Source organism: Schistocerca gregaria, chromosome 3 (genome assembly GCF_023897955.1).
Source record: "Schistocerca gregaria isolate iqSchGreg1 chromosome 3, iqSchGreg1.2, whole genome shotgun sequence".
In the NCBI taxonomy this organism is placed as follows: domain Eukaryota; kingdom Metazoa; phylum Arthropoda; class Insecta; order Orthoptera; family Acrididae; genus Schistocerca; species Schistocerca gregaria.
In genome coordinates, this window is record NC_064922.1 from 688,075,595 (window position 1) to 688,100,522 (window position 24,928).

The 24,928-nt window shown below is 38.8% G+C and overlaps 1 protein-coding gene across 3 annotated transcripts in view; it reads right to left on the bottom strand.

The window, feature by feature from the left end:
* Positions 1-24,928, bottom strand: part of LOC126356201 (zinc transporter ZIP11) — a 399,278-nt gene that overhangs the window by 357,110 nt on the left and 17,240 nt on the right. Inside the window, exons 2-3 of one of the 3 annotated variants that reach the window (XM_050007004.1) lie at positions 10,817-11,051; positions 10,593-10,694 (exon numbers count right to left, since the gene is read on the bottom strand). The exons of 1 other annotated variant lie outside the window; for it this stretch is intronic. In XM_050007004.1, coding sequence (XP_049862961.1) covers positions 10,593-10,694; positions 10,817-11,051 — 337 coding nt within the window. The remainder of the gene's footprint in view (positions 1-10,592; positions 10,695-10,816; positions 11,052-24,928) is intronic. One more of the 3 variants, XM_050007005.1, reaches the window with a different exon arrangement.

The window sequence follows — 24,928 nt, forward strand, 5'->3', positions numbered from 1 at the left end:
AGATTCGTCTCTTTGACTTTGCGAAGGTTGATAAGGTTATTTAGTTTGAACTCTGTTTGTCACCTGTAGCTATGAAGATAATTTCCCACACATTCATCTTCTCTTCCCATTAGACTCCACAGTGGGCTCCATTCCTTGCTGTAGTGGGCTCCATACAAGCTGTGTGTTTTCACTTGTTTCTTCTACACTGTACTTCTGTATTTTATTCCCAGTAGTCAGCAGGTTACACCATAATCTTTTCCCAATTCAGCTTCTAACTTTCTGTCTGTTTTACCTAAATGCACCTTCCAATCAATGGTATTAAGCCTAATTGGCATCTCTTTTTTGGAACAACTCAAACCATTTTAAGCCATTACCGTGAAAGCTTAAAGACTTATCAAGCATAAAATAATGTACATACACCAATGACATGCATTTTCATGAGGATGTTTTATTATGTAAACAGTTATATTATTGGAAGAGTAAACAATGGTGTAAACTGCAGGCTAGTATAACAACAGTACGTCAAAGACTGTAACTTCCATATCAGAGAAATGATGAGCAGTTAAAAAAGGAATGTAATGAATAAATTTACTTGCATATATATCATAAAATGTTATGGATCTTTCTTGACAGTAGAGACAGGGAAGTTTTTCAATAGCTGAAAAATATGTAATTCAGAAACTGGTGCTGGCCAGAGTATGGAATGGAAAAGGGTAAATACAAGCATACAAACCCACATGTCTATTCCCACATGTACATCCATCCAAATGGCAGTGTTGTGTTAAAGCAATGTCCACTTTGTGGTGTGAGAAGAGGTAGGGGGGAAGAGAAATTTGAAGAAATGGAAAGGAGACCAGAACATGTAACCTCAAAAAATATATTGAATACAGAAGGTCAAAAATTATAGAGAGATGAAACCAACACACTAATAAAGACACGCTGGTCAAAATCATGAGAGCAAAATTTTGAAATGTCTCCCACGAGACTGTAGTAGAAAGGAACATCAGAAGTAAATGACCTGTTTTAATTGCTGTTTCTTGTGACATTCCTTAGGTTGGGCTGCTTTGTCTTTTGACTTTTTACACACCACAGCACAAGATCACTGACTGCGTCGTCACTCATTTACAAAGGTGGATGAGGTATGCCTTTTCTACGGACATGTATACTTTCGAGGAAAATGACAAACCAGCCTGTTTACTGTATTTTACACACAATGAGTGATTTAACCAGTAAAATGAGTAGCAAGCTCTGTTCTGCAGTTGTATTTACAGCAATTTCACTCGCATTAAGTTGCAGTGAAGCATGAATTTTCAAGCAAAAACAGCTTAATAAGCACCACATACTAAAAATACTTAGCTTCTAACAGCGAACAAGCAAAGCAATGCAATTAATCATGTAAGAAAGCATCAGTCTGACACAGATTGCTACATGAGAATAAAACTACAGTAAGCTTTATGATCGGCAGTAAAATCGTTTTAGGCTATAACGTAGTTTCATAATTTTATTTCACGTGGGTTCTTGTCAGTAAGTATCACACTATAAATTCAAATGTTTGTGTTTACACTCTCAGCCCTTCTGTCAGTTAAAATGTTTTACACCTCTGGTAGTCTTCACCTACATGAAAAATTTCAAAGTAGATTCCTCTACAATAGTCCCTAGGTCCCAAGAAGCAAGGACACATCCTTAGCAGGATCATGCCTAGTGAAGTTCTATAATGTTAGAAACAACTTTCAGTTTAAGTTCCACATCACTTCAATAGAGTTTAACATGATTACTGACTAAATGAGGCATGCAGCAATGTTAACTGCTACCAATCAATAAACTTACCTCACTTCCCTCTTTCAATGCAGACAAGAATATTGATATATGTGTATGCGTCTGTGAGGGGGGAATCCTGTACCAGTTCATTTTAGAACTAATACAGGGTAATTCAGGTAAGTCAGAACAGTGAATGTTTTTACAATTTGTTTTAAAAATAATATTTTCTCTGTATGTTGTTGACTATTAGTGTGTTGTTCATAGCATTGACGTTGGAAAATATTTTGGAGTAAGGCATCATTCTCCCATGCTTTACATACGCTCTAGCACCACTAGTACTAGGTGGCAGCTATTCAGTCTGCTATGATGCTCAAGCAAGAGCAGAAGGTCATATTATTGGAAGCTAACTTTGCAGTAAGATCTTACAAGAGGCACATTCAGTTGTTGCACAAGAAAATCCGTGATGTCCCTCTTCCAGGAAAAAACAACAGTTTATGACAGTGAAATGTTTTTGCAAAACATCTTCAAGCCATCACCTGATGTCTTAACAACGGTATTTATTTACAGATCATGTTCAGAAGTACCTGCTGTGATTTCCTGATAAATCATTTTGGTGGTTGTCTCAATAGTTTGGAGCATTTTATTCAACCTGCCACAGAGCCACTATATATATATATATATCTGAGGTTGTGGCCATACTGAGTTTGAGTAGTTCAAGAACTGCATCCTTTGGATTCAGGAAAAGGTGTCGCTTAGTGTCAGTGACTCGAGAGGGACATTCTCAACGACGCGAATGAGAAGCTGAACAACATGTTTTGCAGTGGTTCCATTTAAATGGATACATAAACACACTAACACTTGTATCTGTGCTGCCAATAATCCTCACACACTGCTCGAGACCCAAATTCACTCACAAAAAATGAAAGTGTGATGTACTATATCTGGGCAGAAAATTGTTGGAACCATATTTTTTTAACACTACTGTTATTTCACTTGTTTATGCACACATCGTAAATTAGTTTACACCTTCGTAAAGCAGTTTGCAGCCACACTTAACGTGAATGAACATTAGTCCTGGTTTCAACAAGACATTGCAATGTGTCACAACCTCAATGAAACAATGGTGAGGCTTCGAAAGTTCTTGGATGATCAATTAATCTCTAAAAATCTTTGGGCCCCATAATCACCAGACCTGACTTACCAGATTTCTTTTTATGGGACCATTTTCAGGAAAATGTGTACTGCAACAATCCAAGAATGCTACAGAATTTAAAGAAAAACGTTTTTGCTGCAGTATGGGAAGTCACAATTGATGCCTGAGACAAATATCTGCAAAACTTGTGTTGTTTAGTCGATTTGCAAAATTTCAGCATCTCCTGCATAAGAATCTAAATGCATTAAATGAGAGTGATAAAGAATTTGGTACATAAGTGTGAATTCCGACTTATCTGAATCATGCTGTGCAAAATATGTAATGATACTGTGGGATGGCTGACCATTTAATCACCACCTTTTTGTGATTGTAATGCAGCCAGTGAATTGGCATCCCAATTTTTTCTCAGCAGTTCTCAAGCAGTCAAAGGAAGTATAAGTAAAAAAACAGTATAATTAAGAATAGTTCCAGTAATCACACAAAAGGTGTAACACATTTTCACATAAAATACTGATCTCTTCAATTACACCTTTTAGAGAAACAGATAATACATGACATATGAAAAACCATGACATCCTATTAACAATAAAAGAATGATAACTGTTTGTAATGTTTAATCAAATGTGCAACAACCTCACATATATTACTGTATGTGGCATCCTGCAATTGTTGCTTATACTGACATTTGTTGAGGACAAATGAATAAGGCAAAGTAAAAGTATATGTCATTAACATTAATGATGTAACCTACACAGTAAACATTTGTTTGAGAAATAGTGGTTGATGATAAAGAAGTTGTACCATTCAACAAAGTAGCTGTAGAAGCAAACAAATTTTATGTAACCAAACAACTCACCTTATCATAAAATCTGACCAATATGATGCAAGAAACAACACTTATCCATCTATGTTGTCAGTTCATGTGTATGACACTGTGGCATAGAATCTAATTATTGGTAATCCAACCAAATCCCTTTGAACACTTCAGCACTTTACTGGGTGCAACTGGATATAGTACACTATCAGTGTCCTCTGACAAGTTAAATGGCTCACACAGCAAGTTATTGGGGTTTGGAGGTTCTACAGTTCAATGTGCAATGTAATTCAAACTGATTTGACATTCTCCACATAACATGAAGTTCTGGCAAAGATTAAAGCCACATTATATGTCAGAAATAAGTCTAAGCATGAACAAGTGATTAACAACTGATCTTGTGGATTAAAAGTCTGGCATTTTATCAATTTTACTCAACTCTGAGCATTATGACAGTAGAATCAAGGATTCTGTTGATTACATGGTGATTACTGGAAGCAAATGTGTTGTAACAAAGTATGCAATGTGGAAAATTTAGTAAGTGTATCAGCTACCATCAAGCAGAAAGTGAATCAAGAAATGTTAGCATGGTGGATGTTCTGAATAATTCTAATGTTAAATGGAAATTTCCAATGACTGCCTATACAATTAGCATTTTCATTGTTCACCAATGCATATTTACAAGCACAGTGTCATCAAAACTGTAACCCAAGGTATCACTATGACTAGCAGAAAAATAAGAAAATGTGACTTTTATCCACACTGAAACTCACTCTTAAACTTATCACATATTTACACTATCCATTAGAGATTACGCAAAATTAATATCACAACTCGTGGACTTTTAAGTCTTCCCCAGATTGGCTATTTGATATTTAAAAAACTACTAAAAAAACCTAATTTGTGTCAGAGAACAATTTGTATGTAATGAATAGAATATTTATGAACAGAATGAGATTTTCACTCTGCAGCGGAGTGTGCGCTGATATGAAACTTCCTGGCAGATTAAAACTGTGTGCCCGACCGAGACTCGAACTCGGGACCTTTGCCTTTCGCGGGCAAGTGCTCTACCATCTGAGCTACCGAATCACGACTCACGCCCGGTACTCACAGCTTTACTTCTGCCAGTATCCGTCTCCTACCTTCCAAACTTTACAGAAGCTCTCCTGCGAAACTTGCAGAACTTGCACTCCTGAAAGAAAGGATATTGCGGAGACATGGCTTAGCCACAGCCTGGGGGATGTTTCCAGAATGAGATTTTCACTCTGCAGTGGAGTGTGCGCTGATATGAGACTTCCTGGCAGATTAAAACTGTGTGCCCGACCAAGACTCGAAGTCGGGACCTTTGCCTTTCGCGGGCAAGTGCTCTACCATCTGAGCTACCGAAGCACGACTCACGCCCGGTACTCACAGCTTTACTTCTGCCAGTATCCATCTCCTACCTTCCAAACTTTACAGAAGCTCTCCTGCGAAACTTGCAGAACTAGCACTCCTGAATGAAAGGATATTGCGGAGACATGGCTCAGCCACAGCCTGGGGGATGTTTCCAGAATGAGACATGGCAGGTAACAATATTATGAAAAGGATAATAACCATATAGCAGGAGTGCTGAGTCACCAATAGCCACAATAGGCACAACAAAAAGACTGTCAGAAAGTGAGATTTTGGCCAAGAAGACCTTTGTCAAAAATAGACAACACACACACACACACACAAACACACGCACACAAATGCAAGTCACACACACACATGATCACAGTGTCCACCTGTTTTTAAGCGTCTGAGTTCAACAACTGGAGACTTTGGTCGTGTGTGTGCGTGTGCGTGTGTGTGTGTGTGTGTGTGTGTGTGTGTGTGTGTGTTTTGTCTTTTTTTTCAATGAAGCCCTTGTTGGCCAAAACCTCACTTTCTGACAGTTTTTTTGTGACTCAGTACCTCCGTTACATTCTGAGTAGCAACCATCCTTTTCATAATATTGTTACAAATCACATACCTTGTTCTTTTAAGAAATACGATTCCTCAAAAATGTTGTAGGCTGAGAAACAATGTTTTACAGGAAAGTCACAAAGGGGGGAGAGAGGAGAGAGGGGATGGAAGAAGGGGAGAACGAGGGAGGTACAATGCACTGTGTGTCCACCAATATAAATGAAAGTAAGATAATATGCCCTGGTACATTATGTTAGCGTGTTAAGAGAGGACGAAGCCTAGGATGGTGATAATGAAATAAGAAGATGTAGGAGTCCATACATGCAATTCTTATTTCCTCTTCCTCATACGTGTTGAAGAGAAACTATTTTGATCAACTTCTGCACCAAAGATACGCACATTTAGAGAGAGAGGAAATCTGGCAATAATACATTAACAACAGTCAAGATTGGAAAATTTCTTATAGTCAAAGTTACAGAGGGAGGATTAAATTAGAAATGTTTTTGTTGAAAAAAATCAACAACCAGCTGCACAAAAGAAATTTTATTTCTTTATCAGTTTCAGGCACTTCAGTGCATGAGTTGTTATGCAGCCATTGAAATCAAGCAAATTGTGCTCAGTAGCATTTTCTGCCATTGTGTGGTCACCTCTTTTCTCCATCACAGCTTGGCTGCAGCCTTTCATTCAGGTGAGCAGTTGGTTGGAGGTCATGTATGCATAAAATGCTGTGTGGATATTGCACAGAGTTGGTGTTATATGTCATGTGCCACATGGGTCATATACCCGGGGAAAACCCAAGTGCAAAACCTGTCCAATAGACCAACCCAGCACAACCTTACTCCAATCTCATCTCAGTCCACCCTCCTTTCGCAGTGACACCTGTGAGAGAAGTCATGCCACATACCACCTCCACTGTGATTTCTCCTCAACATTTTATGTTGGCATGACCACCAACTAACTGTCCACCTGAATAAATAACCACTGAGAAACTACACAAGAACTGACCACCCAGTGGCAGAAGATGATGGCGAGCACGATATGCTCGATTTCAATGGTTGTTTCATGATCCTTATCATCTGGGTCCTTTCCTCTCCCCAGCAGCAGCCTTTCTGAATTAAGTAGATAGGAGTTATCCTTGCAACACATCCTTCATTCACATAATCTTGGTCTCTTCGCTAAAACCCTGCCCTATCGAAACAATGGTGGATAGCATATGGCCCACAGTGTGTGCATCCCCGGGCTAGACAGCTTTTACCTACAGATGACACAATACTTCTAGCTTTTGATTTGTTGTAACCCTTACATTACTACACCCCTGCCACCACTACTGCAGCGTGCATCACGCACTTTCAGTAGCATGCCTTTCAGCTGCTCCAGGCCACTGATCATGGTCTGGCAGTTCAATCACGAGCAACAAAGTGTCAGTAGTCCCTGGTGGGCAAATTCTTCTTATATTGATGTGGACTGGATCCAGCCAGCAGTCTGAACACATCAGTAAGTCTGTACCAGTCTTGTACATGTCATTAAACTGTACTGTCTTACATATGTTTATGCTGTCACGTCATGGCATAAAAAATAGATGATGGTTTCTCATGACCATGTCTTTTACCATATTCTGAGTTACAACACAAGTAGTGGAGATTGGAACTTTCGTGAGAACTTTTGCGTGCTCCCTCTCAGAAATTGTGTGTGAGCAAATTCAGTGACTGTTTTTCTTGTGTACTTTTCTATAGATGCCATACTATGATCACTTCTGCAGCAACAAAAACCTCTTTTGGCTGTCTTTGACCACCTCGTGGCTATGTTGACAGTAGAGGCTCAAACTTTCCTTAGTGTAACACGACTGTTTACCTTCATCCGACCACTCTGCTGCAGTTTGGCGAACTTCTGCTCATGGTTCTGCCAACCCTTCATCGTATTTTGAGTAACAGACATGGACACCTGTCAAGCTTCGTTTTTGTCTTCAATTCCTCATATGTTCTCATTGCTATATCAGTTGGCCTCCTTTTCAAGAAAGGCCTCCAACTCTCAGTTGTCCTGTTAATTGATCCCTTTTTCAGGATCTGGTCTACCTCTCTTAGTAGTTGTGTCGATTATCCCCTGGTTCAGGACCGCCTTCACTCTCTTTTGCTGTCTTGTGTCATTTGCTGTATTTTTAATATCACTCACGCACCCGTGCATTAGTCGCCAATGTTGAATTTTTTCCCTGTACCACACGGAGCCATGCCCTTCCCCGTGTTGTTTTGGCCTACAACCTCTCCCTTTGTGTTTAGGGATGTGATCCTGTGCCTAGTGCCTAACAAAGTTGCTCAGTAGTGCATCCTTTACTACTGGGGTCCATCCAGTTTTTTCCCCTATGCTATCTTGGGACAGAATCAATGTCAACATTTCTCAACCCTTTTTAGACATTTCTTGACAGCTGGTCATTGACGCCCTTTCCATATTTCCTTATGATATTTGTGGCTTATCTACTGCAGCAGATACAATTCTTGCACCAATGTTCTCCGTTTCTTCTGCTGAAGGCTTCCCTCGTACACTTGTTTTTCAGCTCGCCTCTTTTTATAATTTTCACTTCTGCAATGGCGTCCACTGGCATAGCAGTTCCCTGTGACAACACACTGCCCCAGCCATATCCACCCCTCTTTCCACAAGGGGACCACCCCCATGCAGATGATGGAGTTTGGCCATTGCATGCATTCTGCGCCAACACAGGCCCTTCCAGATGCCTCTTGCACTCCTCCTGTGTTAACAAGGGCACCTGTTCCTCCCTGTTGGTGCCGCCTACCCTCCCACTGGATGTGGCTCCTCATCTTACAGCACCTAGCAGCAACTCTGATGTCATTCCCACTACCGCCACATAAGATTGAGGACCAGCACAGACCTGGAATTGTGCATGTCCAGGACAACTCTTCCAACACTATGGATATGTCACCCACCAGCACATCACAGAGGAACAAGCATTTGGTCACTCCTCCCTCCTTGGAGGAGGGGTGTAATAACCTGCACATTATTACATCTCCGTCGTTCCTATTGCAGCGTGTGTCATGCGTTTTGAGTAGCATGTTGTTCAGCTGCTTTATGCCCCCTCTAGAGGTCACTGATCATGGTCTGGCATCTCAATTGCCTGCAGCAGAGAGCCAGTGGCTCCTGGTGGTCATATGCTCTTTATACTGCCATGCACTGGCTCCAACCAGCTGTCTGTATGCATTGACAATCTGTACCATTCATTTCTACGTAATTAAATTGAAGATCTTACTTAAGTTTATGCTGTCATGTCATGATATAATAAATAGTTGTTGGTTTCTCATGCCCCTGTCTTTTAACATGTTACAACAGAACTTACAGATGCTTTCTTTAGGGGAGAAAAGTGTATATAGTTCAGAGTAGCTGGAGAGGGAGAGCATGTCACACAGAGCTTAAGTTAACAGGACCCCACTTGGTGCAAGGAGGTTCTACCTGTTATGAGAAGGTAGGAAGTCCAAGATATCCGAACTTTCCTAAAAGCAATCCCAAATGAAGGACACCTTCACGTGTTTCTGTTACTCGTACTGAGAGCTCCTCCTCATCCTCCTCGTCCTGAGGGTACATACTAACCAGTCCATGACTCTTTTTACCAGAGAACATTAGTGTAGATTTTAATAGTGAAATATTACATGATAAAATCTCAGCTACAGACAACAAATACATTGAGACTAATACAGTAGCACTGGAAACCGAACTGCAGCCAGCAAATTGTCAATTAGTGCACTTCACCACTGTAACACACCACTTACTTCGTGATTGTTGTTAAAAAGATCCTTCACACTTGAAAAACTTTAGAGTGCATTTTACCTTTCCCATGGCTCACTCAGAAGGGACAATCTAGAAACTTGAGAGGCACGTCTATCTATTTTTACTCACACAGTATGAGCCTAATCAGTAAGCCTCGTCTCACACTCCCTGCTTTTCAGTTAAACTGCTGTTTTAGTAATGTTTAGGTTTTCAGGTGGGTTTTCTGTTAACAGTGACCCACGTGGTATGTGGAGATAGAAATGCAAAGCTCTCTCCACCCTTTCCTAACAGTGACTCCATAAGTTAGGAGTACTGTTATTTACCTTCATGTGTTTATCTGCTGTAATGCGAGTTGTTCCTCCTGAACTTAAGTACAGACAGATCATTATTCATTTACTTTTCTATTATAGCAGCTTCTAATACTGAAACATTACAGGATCAAATCTCAGCCACACCCAGATGATTTACAATAAATAACAAATATATGAAAACTCTGCTACAACCCCAAAAACTTGTAAACCATTATTATTATTATTATTATTATTATTATTATTATTATTATTATTATTATTATTACTACTACTATTTATTATTATTATTATTAGGGCAAAATATACAGATCAAATAGTGCTGCAAGTGTCTGCAGAATGTGTAATACTGGTCAGCAGTCACCAATGAATCAGTTGCTGGTATTGGTTAGGCCACATACACTGTCAATTCCAATGGAAAGTGAGAAAAACATGCATTGTAGTACAATAAAGGTCCATGCATAAAACTAAAAATATATTATTAATTATAACAGAGAAGAGCATTATTTATCATGTTTGTGTGAATCATGCGGAACATGCAACATATACCATAAAACCATCTACTTTATAAGCGATAAGCAGAGTGATAATGCCAGTTTGCTACAATTATAAATGCACTATATGTTTCCCCAACAGAACTATGAGCTATGTGCAGTAAGAATTATTACACAGGCAACTACACAGTAATATACAAATCGAGAAGCTTCTTTCTTACAACAATTCAATGCCTTCAAGTACTGACATTATTTTAAAAGAACTTCCACAGTTTTTCTTTAAAAAGAGTTAATATACCTTCTGCCCTGATGTAGGAGAAAAAAGTTCTTACATAAATGAAAACTAAAGCTCAATTAAAATGTTTTAAGTCTAATAACATAAGCACCTTCAATTAATGTGTGACTGTTGACAAACTGTCTTTCATCGTTGGAAATTGTTGGATGATCCACAGTTTCCTCTTTTGGATATTTCCCAGATGATGCAAATGCTGAACAGAAAATAGTTTACACAAAGTAAAGTATCTACAGTTTGTTATATATTAGATAATTATATCATGCAAGTCACCACTAATAAAACAAACTGACATTTCCATGACAGTCGAGCACGTACCTAACATAATGTTTGGTGAATGTACACCCAGATATGAAATGAGGGCATCGGTTCCAAAAACAAATAACGCTCCCAATAAAAATCCAGCTGCCACAGGAGCAAATGCAAATCGACCATCTTTACCATACAAATCAGATTCTTCAGCCATTTCAATAGCTGGGGCAAGCAAAGACCAGTAAGATGCTGCAATCATTACCCCACCTGCAAACCCTAGGCTTAAGTCAAGCAATTTCCGCTGAAATTTAGAAAAGGAAAGACATGTCAATTTATTGGAGTAACTATGTGACAGTAAATATGCAAGTCAAGTACAAAATTATATTACTAAGAGGGTCACACACGATAGTTAAATTATGTACATACAGAATTATTATACAAGCTATTAGATAAACAAAATATCATAAGATTTAAACCAAAACGATGGGGAATTATGAATGGAAAAAAAAAAAAAAAAAAAAAAAAAAAGGAGCCCTTGCACCAAATATAGATGGGCTGCTGAGGAAATTTTTTCCATTTGCTTATCTGCCAAATGAATTCAAAAAGTGGCTTCCATCATCAGGATTGGGAAAAAGCAGTGACTGATTGATGATCATGATTTTCTTTCTGCACAATTCATCTAAACTTATTGTAAAGTATAATACCATATTTTCTAACCCCTCCCCCCCCCCCCCTCTCTCTCTCTCTCTCTCTCTCTCTCCCCCCCCCCCCTTCCCCCCCACTCTCCCTCTCTCTCTCTCTCTCTCTCTCTCTCTCTCTCTCTCTCTCTCTCTCTCTCTCTCTCTCACACACACACACACACACACATTTACATTTGTATATCAGGGTAACTTTCCCGCAAGGAAATCACACATTATGTTACATTGTGAGTCTCACACGCCACAACCACAATACCTGCTTGCTCATTTCTCCAAATTTCTCTGTTCCCTGAATGATGCATACAATGTCCTTATGTATGTTTTTATCATTTTATCTGTCAGGTACATTACTTGTAGGGCATTAAACGAAACTGACCACATAATATATTTTTCAATAACACATTTGTTCCACTGCATTCCCAATTGCCTATGGCTCTGCACTAAACACAGTAATTTTGTCAGTCAAAATGTGAAAACTTGGGATCAATACTAAAAACCATGGTAGCCAGCTTAATTCCTTAATTGTACACAACATCTACTGTTTTTAAATATGATGGTCCTGCATACCACACACAACGGACAAATATCATATGCAGCCATACGAAGGATTAATAAAAATGGACTACACAAGTTATGTCTGCTTCCCATTGCCAACACATTTTAAAATATTACAGTCTTATGACAGCTTGCCTTCGGGTCTCTCAGGAAAAGCAGCCAGAGCTTTGTCTCAAAAGCAGCTCACGAAATGTTTATTCTGTCCTTTGTAGCATGCACTTTGATTCACTTTACTGACAGTATTACTAAGTGGAAAAGGATCATTTATACTAATTTTCTTTTGATACTCTGTAACTCAATACTATAAGGACATTGAACTTTAATTTTTATACAATTATAATGATAAATCTAAAATAGCAACTACTGTGACAGAGCCTGCATGAATCACTCCACATGCACCAAAATGTGGGAAGAATAAGCTTATTACCACTTCAGTCTTGAGATATTTCTACCCATAGAATGTAATGACATTTATAAAATGGTTTACAACCATCAGTGTATATTACAATAAAATCCCTTCGTGGTAATATTGATATCCCTAAAGCTAATTCTACACAGAACTGTTTTGCTCTGCTTCCAAAGGGTTTCACTGATGATCGATGATGGGAAGACAAACAGTTAGAGCCAGTGCTGCAATGTTAACAAATATACAAATGTGTCACAGACAAAGGGTGAGAGGCAACTGACCAACTTCAGTGCACAACGGGTCAAAAATCTGGTACAGTGAGTAACCTATAGCCAGCCTACATACCATTACAGAGAACACTGGATATTCTCTTCTTATACATATTTTCTTCTTATACATATTTTCACGATTTGAGTATATTATGGTGAGATGACAGAGGTGAGGTTGTCAGGTCATAGTGTTAGGCCAACACAAAGTATGGTGACAAAATATTTCCTTGTGGGATTTTATTTATGAAGTAAATAGCCAGAAATATATATTTCTCATATTATACTGGAGAAGTATTTAGCACAGAAGGTTTAAAGATATAATTGCAGCCCCCCCTCCCCCAAGTGAGACACACATACATACAGCAATATAGTTGATGAAGTGCAGGTATGTGGCTACCTGCTATCTAACAGCAGCTGAAAGGTTAAGTGAGCAGACAGGTAGACTAATTGTGCTGAAATGCATCAATCTGCTCTCACTAAGCAAGCCATATGTACTGTGATACAACAAAGCTATGACTGAACTTCTATGCCAGGTTTAAGAACAGCAGGATACATCATGTGGACTGAAATCTTTTTACCAAGTGAATTGCATGGAGGTGTTCCTTGATCAATTCCATGGGAGCCTCTCTGTTTTTCATTGTTTGGTATATAAGTGGAGCACAGTTTAATACTGTTAAAGAGGCACATCACTGCACCTGCTCGGAGTTCATTGTTGGGAAATGAGTCTAGAGTAGTAACAGTCCCTGACAATGATTGCCATTCCATTATCAGTCCTCTCACTAGGGTTATCTTTACTATGACAATTGTAGTCTCTCAACACAGATTTACTACTTTCTCCAAAGTCATCTCTTTCCTGAGCTGAAACTTTAATTTCTCCATGTGATCCCTGGGCCCATTTGTTATTTCACTGGAATACGGACACCACACATTGAGGTTCCCCTTTTTATTTAACATGAAGATTTTACGGATGGAAGGATGGGCTGAAGGGACATTACTTTGGTTAATAAGTGAATTTCTGTACTGGTATTACATCCATCTGAATGATGCTAGAGTTTCATGATATAACACCTCAAAATGTTTTCTCTCCATTTGTTGTTCTTTCTTGTCCCCTTCACCCTAGGGAGTGAGGATACTATTGACTGAGTGATGGTATTGTGCTTTTGTTCATTATTTTGCAGCTATTACTATGGACTTTACTACGAATCAAAGTTTTAATCATCAACTCCAAAAAAGTTACATAATCCACTTTTTTGTTTGTTCTGGATACCTGGCTACCCCTACCAGATACATCCCTTCCTACAAGCTGCATTCCTGGTTACCAGCACTGCAGGCAACACAGTGAGCAGTGCTAGTCTGATAGCTGCTCAACAGAGGTCACCTTCAATGGAGGAACTACTTTGCCACATATCCCGCAGGTACCAATCCAAGATTCAGTGACATCATCTGCCCAGGAAAGCCAACCGGAAACAAACTCGCTGTCTATAACAGCAGCAGCCAATCATGTGACTTCACTGCAGTTATTCACGCGGTATTATAACCTGTGACTGAAGACTGCAGTGGAGGTCTAAGCACGGAGTATCATCCCAGAGTCATATCACTGAGTCACGACCAGAAGTTCTTTGGTCACAGTGGATTAATTAGGGCACCATCCTGGAATAAGGCGAAGTAGTGATGAATCTATAACTGTATAACCTGCATATACAATTACTGTATTGCTATTTGGACTTAACCTTAGGCAGAGATTATAGTATTACAAGATTGGTACACTTGTGTTCAGAGTTCTCACAGAAGTTTCTGTAAGGCATTATGAATTACAGTTTCTGGACTCAGATTAATTTATTATGTATTGGTCACAGAACACTACACTGGGGCATTAATTCAGAGGGATGTACCTCATTGGCATAGACCAAGCCACAACAGTTCGCCAGTACATGTCTGAAGTCATAGTGCATATTGATATCCATGTGTCACAATACTGCAGCACATCAATAGAAGAGCCATAGTACACTACTGGCCATTAAGAATGCTACACCAAGAAGAAATGCAGATCATACATGGGTATTCATTGGATAAATATATTATACTAGAGCTGACATGTGATTACATTTTCACGCAATTTGGGTGCATAGATCCTGAGAAATCAGTACCCTGAACAACCACCTCTGGCCCTAATAACGGCTTTGATACGCCTGGGCATTGAGTCAAACAGAGCTTCGATGGCGAGTACATGTACAGCTGCCCATGCAGCTTCAACACGATACCACAGTTCATCAAGAGTAGTGAATGGCGTATTGTAATGAGCCAGTTGCTCGGCCACCATTGACCAGACATTTTCAATTGGTGAGAGATCTGGAGAATGTGCTGGCCAGGGCAGCAGTCGAACATTTTCTGTATCCAGAAAGGCCCATACAGGACCTGCAACATGCAGTTGTGCATTATCCTGCTGAAATGTAGGGTTTCACAGGGATCAAATGAAGGGTACAGCCACGGGTCATAACACATCTGAAATGTAACGTCCACTGTTAAAAGTGCCATCAATGCGAACAAGATATGACCGAGACGTGTAAACAATGGCACCCCATACCATCATGCCAGGTGATACGCCAGTATGGCGATGATGAATACACGCTTCCAATATGCGTTCACCGCGATGTCTCCAAACACGGATGCGACCATCATGATGCTGTAAACAGAACCTGGATTCATCTGAAAAAATGACGTTTTGCCATTCATGCACCCAGGGTCGTCGTTCAGTACACCATCACAGGTGCTCCTGTCTGTGATGCAGCGTCAAGGGTAACCGCAACCATGGTCTCCGAGCTGATAGTCCATGCTGCTGTAAACATCGTCTAACTGTTCATGTAGATGGTTGTTGTCTTGCAACCGCCCCATTTGTTGACTCAGGGATCGAGACGTGGCTGCACAATCTGTTACAGCCATGCGAATAAGATGCTTGTCATCTCAACTGCTAATGATACGAGGCCATTGGGATCCAGCACTGCGTTCTGTATTACCCTCTGATGGTATGCATTTCTCCTCCTTAAACGAGGCATCACGACAACGTTTCACCAGGCAACGCCGGTCAACCGCTGTTTGTGTATGAGAAATCAGTTGGGAACTTTCCTGATGTCAGCATGTTGTAGGTGTCGCCAATGGCGTCAACCTTGTATGAATGCTCTGAAAGCTAATCATTTGCATATCACAGCATCTTCTACCTGTCGGTCAAATTTCGCGCCTGTAGCACGCAATCTTCGTGATGTAGCAATTTTAATGGCCAGTAGTGTAAAATGGGGTAGCCCATTAATACAGTGCTCTATCATGACGTAAATTGCTTTCTGCATTTGAAGGGGAAAATGCTACAACAAGCAATGCTAAGTTGTTGCAAAAGTATAGCATCAATGCACCATCAAGTGACAGACAGTTAGGTATAGTCAAAGAATTCTGAATGCTGACGAACAAATGGCAGACAATCTTTCTGTGAAGAACTAGGAATCATAAGGATGATGGGAGGCCCTAGTTTTCCAAAAGTATCATATCACAATCGAAGCAATCATCTGCCAACATATTACACATTTTGAACATGACAAAAGTCACCACCTACTAGCTTTGGTGACAATAGTTTTCTTAAAAGTTGTGGCAAATATTGTAAATGAAGGAAGCTGTCTATCCTTACATCAGCAAAGAAAAGTCACACCACTACCTTCACCTCTAGAATTTGCTGATCATTTGTGCAAACAGTCGAGTCCCTCCTCCATTTTGTATAATACCTGAGTAATTTACAAGATCTGTTCAAAAAATTCGGCAACTTTGTCCTCAACATTTTTCTGCACTTACCTTTTAATTATTGCCCATGATCTCCTTCAAAATACTCTCTTCCACAATTGATACACTGCTCCCAATGTGATTTCTACTTCTGAAAGCAGTCTTGGTACGTCTCTTGCTGTATCGCACAAAGCGCTGTCTGCGAATTTTCTTTCACCTCATTCACTGTTGCAAATCTTCATCTTTTCAATGGGATTTTCAACTTTGGAAATAAGAAAAAAGCCCAGATGAGGCAGTGCAGTGATCTCGTTTTTTGTGCAATAGACACGCACCAACAGGGATTATCATGATGCAAGAGCCATGAATTATCTCACCACATTTCAGATCATTTCCTACTCACATTTTCTCACAGGCATCACAGCACATCCCAACAGTACCACTGATTAACAGTTTGTCCTTCTGGCACGAATTAATGATGACTTAATTCTTCAAAGCCAAAACAAACTATAAGCATGGCTATGACATTTGACCTGACCTGATGAGCTCTTTTTTTTTTTTTTTGTCTTGAAGAACCTTTTCTGACCCATTGTGAAGATAGGGACCCACATCTCATTACCAGTTACATAACATATCATCCTAATTTGTGTGATCCAAAAGCTCTTCACAGATTGTGAGACAAATGTCTTTTTGTCTTGACTCAAGAGATGTGGGATGAACTTGGCAGCAACACAATGCATTCCAAGATGCTGTGTCGGGATTTCATGACATGATCCAACTGAAATGATACATTCTTCTCCAATCTCTCGGACAGTCAGTCACCGACTGGAATGCACAATTTTGTTGACATCACTGATATAAGTGTTGTTGGTACGCATTGAAGGGCATCCTGAATGAGCATCATCTTTAACTTCACTCTGGCCATTATTAAACCACATTAACCATTTGGAACACCAAGTATGGCCTGAGCAATCACCACCATAGGCTACCTTCACCATTTGGTGTGTGTCCGTAAATGTTTTCTTGAGTTACATGCAGAAATTCAACACAGATGCGTTGCTCCTCTAACTCTTCCATCTCGAAATTCACAAACTGTGTGGCATAATGGTCTACTCAACATAACAATAACTAACAGGCATACTGCAATGAAACTTCTGGCATTAGATATTAAATACAGGTGTATGCAGGGATGCCAATGGCATTTAACTCCAACACACCAACAGAGCGATATTACAAATGTTCTCGAATTTTTTGAACAGACACTGTATGTACATAGGTGGTTCCAAATATTTAGTTACTCAATTTGCTCCATTATCAATTTATAATGAGATTGACAAATGTGGAAACTATTATTATTATTATTATTATTATTATTATTATTATTATTATTATTTCTTTCCTTTCTCAGAAGTTATGTCTGGTTAAAAATGGAAACCTTGATCAAGTGTGACTTCCTTTTAACTGTATGGTATATGTTACATTGCATTTAGGAACTTTCGGGTAATTGAACATGTATCAATAATTACAGATTTCTGTAGTTGTATATATATGTTTGGATGTAGCTGTATTGCATTGATGCACTGGTGGATATTGTGTGGTATGACTAATGTAGTTGATAGTAGTAGTAGTAGTAGTAGTAGTAGTAGTAGTTGTTGTTGTTGTTGTTGTTGTGGTCTTCAGTTCTGAGACTGGTTTGATGCAGCTCTCCATGCTACTCTATCCTGTGCAAACCTCTTCATCTCCCAGTACCTAACGCAGCCTACATCCTTCTGAATCTGCTTAGTGTATTCATCTCTCGGTCTCCCTCTTCGATTTTTACCCTCCACGCTGCCCTCCAGTACTAAATTGGTGATCCCTTGATGCCTCAGAACATATCCTACCAACCGATCCCTTCTTCTAGTCAAGTTGTCCCACAAACTTCTCTTCTCCCCAATCCTATTCAATACCTCCTCATTAGTTATGTGATCTATCCACCTTATCTTCAGCATTCTTCTGTAGCACCACATTTCGAGAGCTTCTATTCTCTTCTTGTCCAAACTATTTACCGCCCACGTTTCACATCCATACATCGCTACATTCTATACAAATACTTTCAGAAAGGGCTTCCTGACACTTACACGTATTCTTGATTTTCTTCTCAGAAATGCTTTCCTTGCCATTGCCAGCCTACATTCTATATCCTCTCTACTTCGAACATCATCAGTTATTTTGCTCCCCAAATAGCAAAACTCCTTTACTACTATAAGTGTCTCATTTCCTAATATAATTCCCTCAGCATCACTCGACTTAATTCAAATACATTCCATTATCCTCGTTTTGCTTTTGTTGATGTTCATCTTATACCCTCCTTTCAAGACACTATGCATTCCGTTCAACTGCTCTTTCAAGTCCTTTGCCGTCTCTGACAGAATTACAATGTCATCGGCGAACCTAAAAGTTTTTATTTCTTCTCCATGGATATTAATACCTACTTCAAATTTTTCTTTTGTTTCCTTCACTGCTTGCTTGATATACAGATTGAATAATATCGGGGATAGGCTACAGCCCTGTCTCACTCCCTTCCCAACCACTGCTTCCCTTTCATGGCCCTCGATTCTTATAACTGCCATCTGGTTTCTGTACAAATTGTAAATAGCCTTTCGCTCCCTGTATTTTAACCCCTGCCACCTTCAGAATATGAAAGAGAGTATTCCAGTCAACATTGTCAAAAGCTTTCTCTAAGTCTACAAATGCTAGAAACGTAGGTATACCTTTCCCTAAACTACTTTCTAAGATAAGTCGTAGGGTCAGTATTGCCTCACGTGTTCCAACATTTCTATGGAATCCAAATTGATCTTCCCAGAGGTCGGCTTATACTAGTTTTTCCATTCTTCTGAAAAGAATTCGCGATATAATTTTGCAGCTGTGACTTATTAAACTGATAGTTCAGTAATTTTCACATCTGTCAACACCTGCTTTCTTTAGGATTGGAATTATTATATTGTTCTTGAAGTCTGAGGGAATTTCGCCTGTTTCATACATCTTGCTCACCAGATGGTAGAGATTTGTCAGGGCTGGCTCTCCCAAGGCCGTCAATAGTTCCAATGGATTGTTGCCTACTCCCAGGGCCTTGTTTCGACTCAGGTCTTTCCGTGCTCTGTCAAACTCTTCACGCAGTATCATATCTCCCATTTCATCTTCATCTACATTCTCTTCCATTTCCATAATATTGTCCTCAAGTACATTGCCCTTGTATAGACCTTCTATATATTCCTTCCAACTTTCTGCTTTCCCTTCTTTGCTTAGAACTAGGTTTCCATCTTAGCTCTTGATGTTCATGCGAGTGGTTCTGTTATTTCCAAAGGTCTCTTTAATCTTCCTGTAGGCAGTATCTATCTTACCCCTAGTGAGATAAACCTCTACATCCTTACATTTGCCCTCTAGCCATCCCTGCTTAGCCATTTTGCACTTCCTGTCGATCTCATTTTCGAGACGTTTGTATTCCTTTTTGCCTGCTTCATTTACTGCATTTTTATATTTTCTCCTTTCATCAATTAAATTCAATATTTCTTCTAATACCCAAGGATTTCTACTAGCCCTCGTCTTTTTACCTACTTGATCATCTGCTGCCTTCACTACTTCATCCCTCACAGCTACCCATTCTTCTACTGTATTTCTTTCCCCCATTCCTGTCAACTGTTCCCTGAACAACCTCTGGTTCTTTCAGTTTATCCAGGTCCCACCTTTTTGCAGTTTCTTCAGTTTTAATCAACAGGTCATAACCAATAGATTGTGGTCAGAGTCCACATCTGCCCCTGCAAATGTCTTACAATTTAAAACCTTGTTCCTAAATCTCTGTCTTACTATTATATAATCTATCTGATACCTTTTAGTAACTCCAGGGTTCTTCCATGTATACAGCTTTCTTTTATGATTCTTGAACCAAGTGTTAGCTATGATTAAGTTATGCTCTGTGCAAAATTCTACCAGGCAGCTTCTCTTTCATTTCTTAGCCCCAATCCATATTCACCTACTATGTTTCCTTCTCTCCCTTTTCCTACTACCGAATTCCAGTCACCCATGACTATTAAATTTTCGTCACCCATCACTATCTGAATAATTTCTTTTATTTCATCATACATTTCTTCAGTTTCTTTGTCATCTGCAGAGCTAGTTGGCATATAAACATGTACTACTGTAGTAGGCGTGGGCTTCGTATCTATCTTGGCCACAATAATGCATTCACTATGCTGTTTGTAGTAACTTAGCCGCATTCCTATTTTCCTATTCGTTATTAAACCTACACCTGGCTTTACCCCTATTTGATTTTATATTTATAACTCTGTTTTGTATTTATAACCCTGTAGTCACCTGACCAGAAGTCTTGTTCCTCCTGCCACCGAACTTCACTAATTCCCACTATATCTAACTTTAACCTATCCATTTCCCTTTTTAAATTTTCTAACCTACCTGCCCGATTAAGGGATCTGACATTCCACACTCCGATCCGTAGAATGCCAGTTTTCTTTCTCCTGATAACGACATCCTCTTGATTAGTCCCCGCCTGGAGATCCAAATGGGGGAATATTTTACCCAAGGGGACGCCATCATCATTTAACCATACAGTAAAGCTGCATGTCCTCGGAAAAAATTACGGCTGTAGTTTCCCCTTGCTTTCAGCCATTCGCAGTACCAGCACAGCAGGGCCATTTTGGTTTGTGTTGCAAGGCCAGATCAGTCAATCATTCAGACTGTTGCCCCTGCAACTACCGAAAAGGTTGCTGCCCCTCTTCAGGAACCACATGTTTGTCTGGCCTCTTTTCTCCTGTTTCCTTTTGTATATTTGTTGTATTGGGTATGGATATTTCGATTAGTTGTGTTAATTTCTTCTTTTTATTGGTGAGTATGATGTCAGGTTTGTTATATGGTGTTGTTTTATCTGTTATAATGGTTCTGTTCCAATATAATTTGTATTCATCATTCTCCAGTACATTTTGTGGCGCATACTTGTATGTGGGAACGTGTTGTTTTATTAGTTTATGTTGTGTGGCAAGTTTTTGATGTATTATTATTGCTACATTGTCATGTCTTCTGGGGTATTCTGTAGTTGCTAGTGTTGTACATCCACTTGTGATGTGGTCTACTGTTTCTATTTGTTGATTGCAAAGTCTGCATTTATCTGTTGTGTTATTGGGATCTTTAATAATATGCTTGCCATAATGTCTGGTATTTATTGTTTGATCCTGTATTGCAATCATGAATCCTTGTGTCTCACTGTATATGTTGCCTTTTCTTAGCCATGTGTTGGGTGCGTCTTGATCGATGTGTGGCTTTGTTAGATGATATGGGTGCTTGCCATGTAGTGTTTTCTTTTTCCAATTTACTTTCTTCATATCTGTTGTTGTTATGTGATCTAAAGTGTTGTAGAAGTGGTTATGAAATTGCAATGGTGTAGCCGATGTATTTATACGAGTGATTGCTTTGTGTATTTTGCAAGTTTCTGCTCATTCTATAAAGAATTTTCTTAAATTGTCACCTGTCCATAATGTAGGTTTTTTATGCCAATAAATCCCCTTCCTCCTTCCTTTCTGTTTGAGTGAATCTTTCTGTTGCTGAATGTATGTGATGTATTCTATATTTGTGGCATTGTGATCGTGTAAGTGTATTGAGTGCTTCTAGGTCTGTGTTACTCCATTTCACTACTCCAAATGAGTAGGTCAATATTGGTATAGCATAAGTATTTATAACTTTTGTCTTGTATCTTGCTGTCAATTCTCCTTTCAGTATTTTTGTTAGCCTTGTCTATATTTTTCTTTTAGTTCTTCTTTAATATTTGTATTATCTATTCCTATTTTTTGTCTGTATCCTAGATATTTATAAGCATCTGTTTTTTTCCATCACTTCCATGCAGTCGCTGTGGTTATCCAATATGTAATCTTCTTGTTTAGTGTGTTTTCCCTTGGCTATGCTATTTTTCTTACATTTGTCTGCTGCCAAAACCATATTTATATCATTGCTGAATACTTCTGTTATCTTTAGTAATTGGTTGAGTTGTTGATTTGTTGCTGCCAGTAGTTTTAGATCATCCATGTATAGCAAATGTGTAATTTTGTGTTGGCATGTTCCAGTAATATTGTATCCGTAATTTGTATAATTTAGCATGTTGGATAGTGGGTTCAGAGCAAGGCAGAACCAGAAAGGACTTAATGAGTCTCCTTGGTATATTCCACACTTAATCTGTATTGTCTGTGATGTGATATTATTTGAATTTGTTTGGATATTAAGTGTGGTTTTCCAATTTTTCATTACTATGTTTAGGAACTGTATCAATTTAGGATCTACTTTGTATATTTCCAATATTTGCAGTAACCGTGAGTGGGGTATACTACCAAAAGCTTTTTGGTAATCAATGTATGCATAGTGTAGCAACCTTTGTTTAGTTTTAGCTTGATATGTCACCTCTGCATCTGTTATCAGTTGCTCTTTACATCCTCGTGCTCCTTTGCAAGAGCCTTTTTGTTCTTCATTTATAATTTTGTTCTGTGTTGTATGAGTCATTAATTTCTGTGTAATGACTGAAGTTAATATTTTGCATATTGTTGGTAGGCATGTTATAGGGCGATATTTTGCTGGGTCTGTTGGGTCTTTAGGTTTCAGATAAGTTATTCCACGTGCAAGTGTGTGAGGGAATGTGTATGGGTCTGCAATGTAACTGTTAAATAATTTAGCTGGATGTGAATGTGTTGAGGTGAACTTCTTTAGCCAGAAATTTGCTATTTTATCTTTTCCAGAGGGTTTCCAATTGTGCATAGAATTAATTGCTCGGGTGACTTCATGTTGCAAAATTATCACTTCAGGCATTTGTGGTATCATCTTGTATGTGTCTGTTTCTGCTTTTATCCACCGTGCATGCCTGTTATGTTGTACCAGGTGTGACCATATGTTGCTCCAGAAGTGTTCCATGTCTGTTATGTTCGGTGGACTGTCTATTTTAATGTGTGTGTTATCTGGTCTCTGGTAAAATTTCTTTTGGTTTGTGTTGAATGTTTGGTTTTGTTTGCTTCTATTTTCACTTTTTTTGTATCTTCTAAGTCGTTTGGCCAATGCTTGTGATTTCTGCTTCTTTTCATCTAATTGCTCTATCAATTCCTGTTTGAGATTTTACCTAATCTTTTTCGTTTTTTGTCTAATATTTCATTTCTTATAAATTGTGTTAGCTGTTTGATGTCTTTTCTCAGTTTTTCTATTCTGATCTGTAGCCTGTGTTGCCATGCTGGTTTTGTGGGTTTCTTCTGTGTGTTGGTTGGTTCTGATCTCTGCCTAGTGTGTATATTTTGTAGTGAGTGCTCCTATATAAACCAGTAGATGTAACTCTTCCATAGTTGTATTTTCATTTATTTTGTTGTGTATGATTGTACTGATAGTTGTTATTGTTGTTTCGACTTGTAGGTTATTTGGCGGTCTATGCAAGAATGGTCTAATGTCTGTATTTGTCTTTGTATTCTATATATGTCAGCTGAAATTTTTCTTCTATATCTAACATGTGTGTCACTTTGTGTTCTATTTGTGCTTGTTCTGGTGGCTGTCTTAAGATTTTGTTTTCCTCTGATTGTTTAATTGATGCATGTTGTTCTTTGTTTGTTTGCTCTGGGATGTTTGAGTCCATTACTGTATTTTCTTCTTCTTCTGATTGATTATGATTATTATTATTATTACTGGCGAATTCTCCCCAGAAATGAAAGACGTTAAGCAAATAACTTGATCACTTTTCTTTGAGTTCTTCTTATTCTTCCAATAGGCTTTCATTCTTTCCGAAAATGCTGGTTTACGCTCATCCAGCAACTTTGGTCTGTCTGTTTTTCTTTAGGTTGCTCTGATATAACTTCCCATTTGACTACTTTGTGTTATTATTATTATATCTGCAAACAGATGATTGGTTGAAGTTACTACAATAATATCTCAAACTTCATAATTGATTTACGTGTATCTGAACCACAACACTATCCACATGTTGTCAACTTTTTTTTTGTGGGTCATATGTTTTTTTCTATTTCTATCTACAGTGAGCCTGACTGTTGAGTTTGAAAATGTGATGGAAGGAAAAATGATGAGGACAGGATTTTTGCAAGTTTCCACAACAGTAAGCAAGCATCATTCTAGAACTACACCAGTTCTTACACTGTCACTTAAAAGTAAGTACAACAAGTGGATGAAGAAGCTAAATTAAACTTAAAACAAATAGCCCAGTCACTCTGCGACACAGTAAAACTTCCAACATAAAAGATTAGGCTGGAATCTAGGAAAGTCTTTGAAGTTTAAAACATGCATCACAGTCACATAATTATGAGCTTAAGCAGAAGACACTTTCCATTTAAATGTACAGCTTCTCTCTCATAATAGTAAAAAACTGTATATAAATTTGCAAAATGGAATACACTCATCACATATATTAAAAACAAGTGAATCGCTCACTATGGTACACTGTCGTGGGCAGGCAGAGGACAAGTCCTAC